Source organism: Grammomys surdaster, unplaced genomic scaffold, assembly GCF_004785775.1.
Source record: "Grammomys surdaster isolate TR1022 unplaced genomic scaffold, NIH_TR_1.0 191, whole genome shotgun sequence".
NCBI lineage: Eukaryota > Metazoa > Chordata > Mammalia > Rodentia > Muridae > Grammomys > Grammomys surdaster.
The window spans coordinates 6,976,942-6,989,579 of NW_021604636.1; the positions used below are offsets into that span (position 1 = coordinate 6,976,942).

Here is a 12,638-nt window from a genome sequence, read left to right on the forward strand (position 1 = left end):
TCCTTCCTTCCTTCCTTCCTTCCTTCCTTCCTTCCTTCCTTCCTTCCAAAAGAGGTGGAAAGTAAGGTTTTATTTCTGCAGTGCTAAGGACAGAATCAGGGACTTCCTTGAGCATGCTACACAGGTTCAGTTACCACTGAACTATGGCCCCCTGCCCTTGGTTTATTTGGACAGGACTACTGAGGCCAAGACGTATCCTCCTGTGGCAAACCCTTTATCCTCCTGTTCTTAACTAATTGAATTATAAACATGCCAGGAGGCAGATCTCTGAGTTCAAGGCTAGCCCATGTACAGAGAGAGTTCCAGGACAGCCACAGCTACACAGAGAAACCCTATCTGGAAAACAAAACAAAGCAAAACAAAACAACAACAAAAAAAAAGAAAGCAGGAGGAGGGGAAAGCCAGTCTCAGTGAACAATTGATGTAGAGATGAGAATTGTCAATGGAATTATCAGTGGAAGACACTTTTGGAGAAGATAAGACAAGAGAGTTGGTTCTCGGTTTACAAAAAAGAGGAACTGGGCTTGCCTAAGATGAGGAAGCGCGTCTTCCTCTCTGAGGCTACAGAAGAAGAGCTGCAGATATGCATTTGAAGATGCTTGTCTTTAGCTGGTAATCAGTAGCCTCTGTTTTCTTGCTCAGCAGGATGCAAGACAAAGCCTTAACTCAGTGACAGTAAGAATGTATTTGGGATATACAATGAGAGGGTTGGGAGAGGGCAGTAAGGTGAGAAGAAGAGGATTGTGGGAGAGGCTCATGGAGCCCCAGATGCACGGGTAACAACTGTTGGGAGAATGGGCTTTCTCATGTGGTCCTTAGTTGTTGCATTATGGGGGTAGAGGGGAAGACTGAAGACCAAAGAAACTCAGGCTGAGAGCTGGGTGAATGGTGCAGCCGAAGAAAGGGATGGAGGCCAACAGGAATAAACGAGAAATGGAGGAAATGTGGAAAATGAATGTGAGATATGAAGCAAGACCAGAGGGGAGAGAAGGTGCAGAGAAAGAATTAAGGCAGGACTTATAACTAGAGTGGAAGAAGCAGAGTGGTGGGTTTCAGTAGATGATGCCATCTCCCACAGACATCTTATGTCTTATCGTGAAAGAAAGAGGCAGAGTGTGCCAGGGCTATCTAAGTAGAGAGCGTGCCTTTCTCTAGTTCAAATGATAAAGCAGAAACCCCAACTGAAGTAGGTCACAGCTTAAATTAGATCAACTCATTAGATCACCTATTCTCTCCTATGCCTAAGATGCCTTTGAAAATTAGTTGAACATAAACCAATCCACATTTTTTTTTCTTTGCAGTTGCCAATTAATCTCTACTCAAAACAACCCCCACAGTGACAGGGAGAGTTCCTCACTACCGTCCCCCCAAAAAAGAATGAAAGACACACACACACACACAGCCTTATATTTTAAGCCGTATGTTTTAATATGTCTTAAACGGCTTAATGGCTGGGCTACTCCCAACCCTCCACGTAGCTAATACCTCGCCTCTGTTATTCCTGAGTTATTACTTGTGGGGCTGTAGAAATCCTGTGGTGTTTGACCACGCCCCCAGAACCCAGAGACCTAACATGCAATGGGTCATGTAAGGCACAGGTAGAGGGCGTGAAACAGATCTCCGCCTCAAGATTTACATATTACCTAAAGGCCCTAGCCTCTCCTTCTCCCCCTCCAATATAAGGGAGCCCCTCCTGGCATTTTGTGGGAGAGCACCACCATTCAGATACATCACCATGGCAATAAAACTTTCATATCTTCGATTCCACATGTCTCTTGGGACTCTGGACTCTCTTTGTGTAAGTGGGAAACTCGGGCAGGGGAAAGCCTTTCCCGCCCTCCCTGCCCTCCCTGCCCTCCCTGCGCTCCCTGCGCTCCCTGCTGCAGCTGTCCATGGGGCACTCTCCCTGCAGCAGCGGTCTCTACACCTTCAGGGCTGCCCCGGGACTCAGGCGGCGGCCTCCAGGCACGCTGGGTCCCGCTCTCTCTGTCCCAGCGTGAGCTTTAAACCACAATTACTTACTAAAATCTATATTCCATTGTTGTTGCCTTAGACCCAATCAGGGGTGGGGGGCCCTGGAGCCTCTCTTTCCAGGCTCTTACATGATTGCTATGCTCTCTCTCGGGCATGGCAACCACTCCTTTCCTGGCATGACAGCTCTATTTTCCCCCCTCGACTCCACCCCCCCACCTCTCTCTCTGTCACTTGCCCAGGAAATCCTAAAAGTCTCACCTCTGTCTCTCTGCCCAGCCATTAGCTCTCAGCAACTTTATTTACCAATTAGAACCAAGCAAGGGCAGGGACCCTCGGTGTCTCACAGTATAGATTCACATGCAATTTTGGGGACCCAATTAACATATTACAAGCATTAGACCACATCCACAACACACATTAATAAATATGCAAAGGTGGCAGGGAAGAGAAGTTTGTCAATTGCGTGATTCCACAGAACTGCTGTGTAGTTAGTGGGCAAAAGAGCCCAGAATCAAGACGTTTCCATAGTTAAAGAGAATGCTTTTGGGAAAATTTGCTTTCAGTGTTTGTTTAAGGTATGAACACATTATTGACAACTTACTTAGACTGAAAATAAATAAGGAGCAAAGTCTTGACACTTGGACAAAGAGGCTGAGCCTGGAGTGCAGTGAAAGAAGACTGGCCCATGCTGTCACTTCACGGTGGCCCTAAAGGTCCCTTTGGCCCAATGCATTCTCTATGCATTCCCACCAGCAATAGGCTGCTGCTGTTCCACATCTTCCCAAGCAATGGCTTCGTTCTTTGGGATTTGAGTCATTCCATCGGTACATAGTCGTATTTAATTCTCGCTCTCGTTGGCAGTCCTCCAATGACGTGACACAGCATCTCTTCATACGCTCTTTGCTATCTGCTTATCTTCTTGAGTAAGAAGTCTCTTTCAACTCTGCCTGTTGCTTGTTTTCTTTGTATTGAGCTTGACTTGATTTTTTTTTTCAAATAAGCCACAGCTTGTTGGGACTTTTTTTTTTTTTTTTTTGGTTTTTCGAGACAGGGTTTCTCTGTGTAGTTCTGGCTGTCCTGGAACTCACTCTGTAGACCAGGCTGGCCTCAAACTCAGAAATCCACCTGCCTCTGCCTCCCAAGTGCTGGGATTAAAGGCGTGCGCCACCACCGCCCGGCATTGTTGGGGCTTTTTTATTTGTTCATCTTATGTATATGAGTACACTGTCACTGGCTCCAGACACACCAGAAGAGAGCATCAAATCCCATTACAGATTGTTGTCAGTCACCGTGTAGAAATGAACTGCTGGGCATTGAACTCAGGACCTCTGGAAGAGCAGTCAGTGCTCTAAACCACTGAGCCATCGCTCTAGCTCCTTGACTTGATTTTATACACCAGTGACATGAGGCTTACCCAAGCGGCCTTGCTTGCTCTAGTTCCTTTTGCCAGTTCCAGAACCCCACCCCACCCCGGGTTAAGTTATAGCTACATCATTTATAAAAGCATAGTTTAAAGAGCTGCCCTGTAGTCCCAGCACTTGGGAAGTACAGGCAAGGGCCATGAGTTTGAGTCCAGAATGGCATGCATAGTCCTTATCACAGACAAAAGAAATGGACTTTAGAAAATATTTCATTAGTTCTTTGAGAATTCCATACAATGTGTTTAGGTTATTGTCTAAGTTAGGGTTTTTATTGCTGTGAAGAGACACCATGACCAAGGCAACTCTTATAAAGAACAACATTTAATTGGGGCTGGCTTACAGGTTCTGAGGTTCAGTCCATTATCATGGCAGAAAGCACAACAGTGTCCAGACAGGCATGGTGCTGGAGGAACTGAGAGTTCTACATCTTGTTCTGAAGGCAAACAAGAGAATAACTAACTTCCAGGTAGCTAGGAGGAGGGTTTCAAAGCCCACTCCCACAGTGACACACTTTCTCCAACAAGGCCACGCCTCCTCCAACAAGGCCACGCCTCTTCCAACAAGGCCACGCCTCCTCCAACAAGGCCACGCCTCCTCACAGTGCTACTCCCTAGGCCAAGAATATTCAAACCACCACAGTTCTATTTACTCCCCTGTTCCAGTTTCTCTCACACTCATCCTCTCCACTTTCCTCCATTTCCACCCAACTTGTAGATTGCTTTATTTCATCCTTTCCACCAAAGCCCAACTGGAGTTGTCCTACTACTCTTTGGAGTGAAACCTGACATAGATTGTGGTCAACCAACTAGGGGACCACGTCTTTAAAGGAAACTAACTTTCCCTTTCTCTGCATTATCAAATGCCAGTAGCTCCTCATCTTGTGGGAGTCTGTGCCCAGCTAGCCCGGCTGTGGTGGGATTTTGTCTGGGTTGAGCTTTCATACATCTTATGCATACCATCACAATCTCTGTGAGTTTACATGCACGTCTGCCCGGTTGTGTCCGGAAGAAAACCTTGAGGGAATGGGTGTGATATGCAAATCCCACTTAGGGTCAAATCCTGCACAGTTTCTTGTTTTCTGCACACTGACCAGTGGGAGGTTTCTATTAATTGCCGTCTACTGTAAGGAGAAGCTTCTCTGATAAGGGTTGAGAGATACGGGCTGGAGAGATGGCTCAGTGGTTAAGAGTGCTGGCTGCTCTTCCAGAGATCCTGAGTTCAATTCCCAGCAACCACATGGTGGCTCACAACCATCTGTAATGGGATCTAATGCCCTCTTCTGGTGTGTCTGAAGACAGCTACAGTGTACTAATATACATTAAATAAATAAATCTTTAAAAAAAATAATAAAGAGAGATACACTCATCTATGGGCAAAGCAGTAAGTGTCTAGGAGTTACTTTAATACTATGCTCATTTAGCAGAATAATAGCCTTTTATTTCCCCCTTAGAGACTGTGATCTAGTTAATCACAGGCTAGATCTAATCATGAAGTGGTTGGTTACTTTTATAGCATTCATCCCACTACCACAGCAATAATCATATCTTGTTGGGCCCATCATTGCTGTAGCTTGCAAGGTTCATATCTGGATGAGATAGAGGTATTGGCTGTATACACTGTCAGAGGAGAAAGAAGCATTTCCTCCTGCATTCGTGTGTACAGCAAGGACTTCCCAGCACTAACTGTGGAGACGAAGCTTCCAAATTGGTGACACCTTGATTTTCCAAGTTATCTGACTCAGCTATGTGGTGTCTTCAGCAACAGGGGCTTGCCAACAAGTTCTGAAGATAGCCAAGACTACTGGCAATAACCTGTGATTCTTGGGATTTATGAGATTTCATTGACAACAACTCAAGAAGTACTCATTCTTGGTACTGGGGTTTTATTTGCTAGGTTGAGGTGTCTGTCCTCTTTCCCTCTTGTAAGGTAACTCTATTAATTTTTTCTTCTCTCCCTCCCTCCCTCTTTCCCGCTCTCCTTTCCTTCCTCTTCCCTTCCCCTCCCTCCTTCTCCTCTCCCTCTCCCTCCCTCTCTTCCTCTCTTTGTCCTTCCTTCCCTCTCTCCCTCCCTTCCTCTCTTCCCCCACCATAGCATCCCCCCCCCCCGCCCCGGTGGCTTTTTCAAAAGGCAATATTCACCCTGTATAGTCCTTCCTTTAACTTGCGCTTCAATGTCCCGTCCCAGTCAAACCTTCCAGTTATTCTCCTTTTACTCTTGATACAGTAACTAGTGGCAGAGAACTATTTTCTGAGAGACAGAGTCCACTGGGAGGGGATTGTAAACCGAGAGATTATGGTTACTGACACCAGCTCCACCAAATAATCAAAGTCCGTCAATTTTTGTCCCTTCTGTATGACTCTTGCCAAAAGGGCACAAAACAATTCTACAGAGAAGAAACACCAGATGAACCCAAATGCTTGTTCCTGGATTGGGTCCTAGAACAGAGATAACTGTCAAATGCCACAAGACCTGTGGATTAGTCAACAGTGTTCCACCAATGCTCGTTCCTGGTTCTGATCCTTGCACTGATGTTATGTAAGATGCTAACATTTAGAGAAGCTGCCCCCAAGGATTACGGGAAATTCTATTTTTGCAACATTTTAGAAAGTCTGAGATTTTTTCAGTTCAAATGGGAAGTTTATCTTTAACGAAGAGAAGTTGGAGTCTGCGGCGCGCCAGCCCGTTGGGGATCTGAGCCTCCCAATAGTGAGACCCTGGGCTCCACTCCCCCGCCTCGAGTGGGAGGCGTCGCGGCTGAGCTGGGAGCTCCGCGCGCCCGACAAGCACCGCCCCCGGCCGGCTCCCCGCGCCGCGCAGTCATGCCCCACGCAGCGCTGTCCTCGCTCGTGCTGCTGAGCCTGGCCACTGCCATCGTCGCCGGTAAGCCGCCCCTGCCGCGCCCCGCGAGAGCACAGAGTCCCCTCTCCCACCGCAGCTCGCACGCCTTGCCCTCAGACCATCCCGCACCCATCTCTCTGGCTAGGTGGCTTCCGAGAGCCAGACCGGGGCAAAGGCCAAAGCCGAGGACCTCATTTCGAGAGTGTCTGCATCCTCAGCTCAGACCCCCTAGACGGTTAGCTAGCTAGAGGGCAAAGGAACTTAGAGTCCTTCAATGGGTGGCAGCAGGGAAGGGGTGAGGCCTGGAGGTGGAGGGAGGAAGCAGGCCCTGTCCCATGGCTAGTGGGCAAGTTGTTAAAACAGGAAAAGAGTTCGGCCAAGTAACCCCTGCCTCAAGAGGGAGGAGAAGCCAGGCTTGGATCCCACTACAAGCACTGCGGTTTAGAGTAACCTTTGGTCAGCTGATATGCAGTGACATCTGAAAAATTAGACATAATTAGTCACTTGCAAAATGACCCACTCCCCTCACCCCCCACCCCCGAGGAACACAGACAATTCCACTGAGCATGTGTTCTTCTTTAAACAAGCTTTCCGTGGAGGCAAAATATGTTAATGGGGAAACCCTGGGGGAAATTTCCTTCCAAAGAACACTACCAATCGAACCTTTCCGAGAATGAAAGAGCAAAGTAAACAAGAACTAAGTGGATACTTGTGTGGGCTTCGGTAACAGGATTACGCAAGAGATTGTTTGCCTCCTGGATTTCGCTTCATTTTAAAGTAAATTTCTGTGTGACGCCTGCTACAGCGGGGGATATTTTAAAGGCCCTGGGTGTTGAAGACCTAGCACAGGGAGCTGCTCAGAGCTTGCAAAGCCCTTTCCCTGGGTTCCTGCAGAGCAGCGGATGACCAGTTAGGTTGTCAGCTGCCTCTGAGGAGCAGAAGCAAGATGTGCGGTTTCACACCATTCCGATTCGTACTTTATTTTGTCTAAGGCTGGACTAGAGCTTCTGCGAAGACTGGACCAACTCCGAACCCTCCTTAGGATCCCCCTAGTTATCCGGGACACCCGAACTCCCTCTTAGCTCTCTCTCTCTCTACCATGCCGGACTATATTTTATTTATTATTTATTATTATTATTATTATTATTATTATTATTATTATTTTGGTTTTTCGAGACAGGGTTTCTCTGTGAAGTCCTGGCTGTCATGGAACTCACTCTGTAGACCAGGCTGGCCTCGAACTCAGAAATCCGCCTGCCTCTTCCTCCCAAGTGCTAGGATTAAAGTCGTGCGCCACCACTGCCCGGCGACTATTTTTTTAAAAATACTTGTTGTTGCACTGGTAAGATGGTGCAGTGGGTAAATACGCTTGTTTTGCAAGCCCAGTGACCTTCGTTCATTCAATCCCTGTAACCATGTAAATCTAGGAAAGAAAAGATGCCATAAAGTTATCTCCATAGGTACACTGCACGCACACACACACACACAAACACACACAAACACACACACACACACAACGATAGCCAGTTAAAAAGAAGAAAATACATTCCTAGCCAGTTTGGAAAGAGAATGAGTTTCTGTTTTGGTATCACCTGTGAGGTTATTCTGGACACAGACAGGACAAGCTTCGTATGGTTCACTGTTTTGTAAGTCTGGTCTGGATTCACTCTGACCGATTCTCTCCCGTCCGGAGATTTTAAAGATTACAGTAAAAATGGTCGAGCTCTTCCCACAGTAGTTAGCTCCCTTCTCTGCCCTCCGGTGATGTGGGGATGGTACTTTCAGAGGGCTGTTGTGAGTATCAAGTGAGAACTCCATCTCTCATACCTATTACAAGCCTGGGAAATCTGGTCTCCTTCCCTCTGCTCTTACTGTAAAACATGAAAGGTATTGCATCAACAGAAAACGTCCTGAGCATACCACTCGACTGGCTGTCGTCACTGAGCACATTTACATGAAGATGGAGAGAGCTTATCAAGCATTAGAATTAGCTGAATGGCAAGATCTCAACACAAAAAGAACCTCAGTAATCTAGCACAAAATATACACTTAATGCTGAAGTGGAAATCCTCTTATTTTTTTCTCTTACGTTGGAGTATGTCAGTAAAAGTGAGCTTGTTGGTTTTGTTCTTTGCTCAAAATTCACAATGGCTATAACATCATTACACTTCAGAAGGATCCATGGCAGACTTGTATGGAGCTTTTTTGGTTTGGATGTTTGTTGTGGGTGCTGTCTGGGGATCTAAGCCCAGATCCTCATGCTGGTTCCCGATCTAGAGCCTCTCTGTAACAGTGCCCTTACTTGCCAGGATGTGCCTGGGACTACTGGATCAGTGATTTCACCTGAGTGGTATGGGAGGAGTGAATGTATGTTTTCCTTCTGTGCTCATCATCATGTGGGGCGGCATCTAGGCCTTGGATTTTGAGTGGCTGGTACTTGCAAGTGATGGTTTCAGTGCCCCTGCCTTCTTTCTGATGTTAACCCTGCTGTTAACTGAGTTTCTCCACCCTGGCCTTGTAGGAACCCCAACCTTCTGTTTCTTCTACACAGGCTGCTTACCTACTTGTTGTGGTGGTGGTGGTTATCCTTCCCCTACCGTTTAGATCATCAGTATTATGTGATATCCCAAGGCATTCCCCAAACACCTACACTCTTGGTTACAGCTCAATGTTTCATCTTCAGGGTCTATATTCTTACCCATCACTCATCTTCCCAGGAAGAGGCTCTTTAACAGCAGGAGCCTTGCTGTCTTGAAGAGCTTTGTTTTATTTCAATGTGTCGCTAAATTTTATTTTATGTTAAAGTGATGAAAAATGGGATGGTTTTAAAAATAAAACAGCTGCGTTGTGATTCCTTCCCAGTTGTATCTTGAAACTTATAACTGAATTCAAAACATTTGCAACCTCTAAATCCACCAAGATCACTTTTCCCTGCCCTTGTAAATGGAACTCTGTTTCAGGGGACAGTATCTCAACTTAGATGTAAGAATGTTTTTACACAAACAGGTGAATTCACAAATAGTTATTATTTTGGGATTGCTTTCATTGTTGAGAAGCTTTTAAGAATTTGCTGCAGTGTTGAAAAATCAATGCTGCCACTAAAAAGCAAGTGTTCCACTCTGCATGGCTGTGTAAGGTTACAGACCAAACGCATGTATCTAATAAGCGCATATGGCTGAAAACTCCTATGGATGGTTTTCAGCATGCTACCGCACAAATCCATCTGGACAACAGGAGTCGTATTTGGCTTAAAACAAGGTCAAGAAGAACATTGTCTTCTTGCATCATCTGCGTCTGTGTTAGGTATGTGATTGTTTTCATGAGTTATTTTAGATTTTGAGGAGAAACCAGGAGAGTTGATCCATTAAAAAAAAAATGGATCAGTGGTGCCCAGTGAGAAAGGGACAGATGACACAGCTTATCAATGGATAACTATCTTTGAGGCAAAAGCTGTAAGTGGAGGCTAGGAAGAGTGATGTAGAAAAAGGACCAGGTGTTGGAGCAGCTTACGTTCCTTGGGATTCGGCAGATCTTGAAAGCTGTGTACAGCCACAGAACCTAGGGTTGGCTGAGCATTTGGGCCAGCTTCTCCCTCCTGGATTCATTACACATGTAGTAAACAGCCTCATTGTCCTCTTGTCTTGCCATAATTGGCCTATGAAGTTGGTGAGTGAGTGCTAGCAAGGGACAACGTTACCAAACCTGGGTTAGTAATAGAAAATTACCATAGGAAATAGTCACGTGATTGTGTTCACATGGGGTTGTTTTTCATTCATCTTAGCACGTGATACATTTATCACAGTACATAATCTGCATGGAAACTTGTGGATACACACTGACCTGTAGCATCAAGGAGAGGTTTCCTTTTTACCAGAGGTACAGCTAATGCTGAAAGGAGCCCAAGGAGAGGGCAGCTGGGAGTTCTGGGTGTGTCAACACTGTATATGTCACAGGCACCTTGGGTTTCCTATTGGCTCTATCTGACCTCAATCTCAAGTCTTTAGCACTTTGAAGTACCTGAGATTGACAGCCTCAAAGACATTCCTGGAGCTTCTTATGACTTGGTGTTCATTTGCTTGCAGCTCATTCCCACACTACATAGGAATGGCCTACTTAATTGTGCTGGTTGGTTTTGTGTATCAAACTGAGTGCACTGCAGATGGATGCTCAAACAGCTGATAAAACACTATTTCTGGATTGCATTAGCATTTGAGAATGTCTCCACTGAACCACTAAATGCTGAGATTAGCATTTGTGTCTGGAAGGCTTAGTGAAGGACATCTCCCCTTTTCAGCCTGGGCTGGCATCATTGAGTCCCTTGAGATAGAACAGGAAGACTGGGGAAGGTCGAATTCCTCTCCTGCCTGAGTGGAGGCATCCATTACTTTCTGCCTTGTACTTGCTATAGACACACCTGGCTCTCAGGCTTTTGGGCTCAGGTACGGATTTTTACCATTGTGCCCCCTCCATGACCCCATCTTCAGACTTTCAGACTAGGATTGAATAACGCCATCGCATGTTCTCCAGCCTGCTGATGATAGATCATGAGTTGTTTTGTTTGTTTGTTTGTTTTTGCTTCCATAACTGTGTGAGCTAGATAGAAAGGTAGGTAGGGCAATGGATATATAGATGATGGATGGATGGATGGATGGATGGACGGACGGACGGACGGACAGACAGACAGACAGATGGCATTTATTTCTTATATCAGTGCTGTTTCCCTGAAAAATTCCAATACAATAGCTAAGAGGATGTTTCAGAAATGACTGACAACCAAGATTGAATTCTGTAAAGCTGGCTTTTCTCTCTTGCCATGTACCACAAATTCCTAGCAAGACCTAAATACCTAACAAGAGTAACTTAGTGAATCATGCATTTTGGCTCACAGTTTGAGAGCCATTATGTGGCAGGAATCTGTGGCCGTGGTGACAGGAGTTTGACGTTGTTGCCTCTCATATCTCGGCAGATCAGAAAACAGAGAAAAGACAGAAAGTGAGACCTGGTTATAACCCTCAAGCCACTTCCTCTGGCTAGGCACCACCTTCCAAAAGTTTCACAATGCTCCAAAACAGAGCCACAGCTGGGGACTGAGTTTTGAAACACATATGCTCAAGCCAGGACATTCATACTTGGTTTTCATGGGCTCGGCCATCTCATAATACCAAGTCCACTGAGCAACTTCTAGCATCCTTATAGAATTAACAATCCCAACGAGGTTATAAAGATAAACTACCAGTGCAAGTTCCTGTAATATAGTTCTCAGTGTACAGAGGCACAATAGAATTCTCATTCCTAAAAGGAAAGTAGCAAGGAAATACTGGACCAAAGCAAGACTGAAACTTGACAAGGTCAATACCAAACCTGGGGCTCCATGTCTAGCAGCTGGAATGCCAACATCATGGCATCATCTGGGCTCCAACAGGCTTGGCTAGCACTGTCCATGCAGCCCACAGCACAATGCCTGTTCCCTTGGATCAGCTGTGCTCAATGTCATTAGTTTTTGTTGGTAGATGTTCTGTGTTTCTGGCATCCCATGTATCCTAAGATCTCTAGTGCATCCTAGCTTTCACCCTCGTAGCTGTATACACCAAGCTCCAAGCAAGGAGTCTCAGCCTGTCACACACTGCCTGCCTTGGGCAGCTTCGTGGGGAACAGTGGCTCAATCTCCCATAATGTTTGCCCTCGGGCTTGCATCCTGTGTGTCTACAGAAACAGCACCACATAGACAATGACCAGTTCCACTGCCAGATGATAACCTGGCCCTCTTGTGCCACATTCTACAGTAACATTTCTCTATCCCTGCCCTGCTGAACACAACAAAACACTTTCAGCTGACCAGAACATTTTTTTTGTTCAGGAGCACTATTTCAAGTTTTTAAGTGAAAGTTCTTTTTTTTTTTTTAATCTAGTCTTTATTTTGATACCCTCTCCCCCAAATCAACAGTTTAATTTGCAGACCAACAGCAGACCAGGAATATTTGCCACTAGCCCCAAGGACGTCGCATATGCTTTAGAAAAGGTTCCTCTTGTTTAATACTTACCTGATTTTCATTGCTGCTCGGAGTCAAACAATGTGAATAATGAATAATTATTCCTTTCTCTCAGTTTTCCTTAATTTTATTAAATCATCGCTGGGAAATCACATAATTATGCTAGAGTTGAGTGAATGTGGCCAAAGCAGCCACATCTGGGCCAGCTGTAGGCTTGAGTTACAAGATACCAGTTCCTTTTAGTTATAGTAACAAAAGTGGTCGTTAAATTGAGATTTAGACATCTCCTGTAAATGATCAGATCTGCTAAAATGGGAGAGAGTCCAGGTGACATACTGCTAGGGTAAGACAGTGCTAGCATTCAACAGGAAGTTCGTGCAAAAAAAAAATATTTTTTAAAGGCAGGGTCTCACTT

At 45.6% G+C, this 12,638-nt stretch overlaps 1 protein-coding gene across 2 annotated transcripts in view; it reads left to right on the top strand.

The window, feature by feature from the left end:
• Positions 1-12,638, top strand: part of LOC114622689 (CD302 antigen) — a 131,306-nt gene that overhangs the window by 90,262 nt on the left and 28,406 nt on the right. Inside the window, exon 1 of one of the 2 annotated variants that reach the window (XM_028769117.1) lies at positions 5,852-6,275. The exons of the other annotated variant lie outside the window; for it this stretch is intronic. Coding sequence (XP_028624950.1) covers positions 6,215-6,275 — 61 coding nt within the window. The 5' untranslated portion in view covers positions 5,852-6,214. Of the gene's footprint in view, positions 1-5,851; positions 6,276-12,638 lie in introns of those variants that run through there. 2 annotated transcript variants of the gene reach the window in all.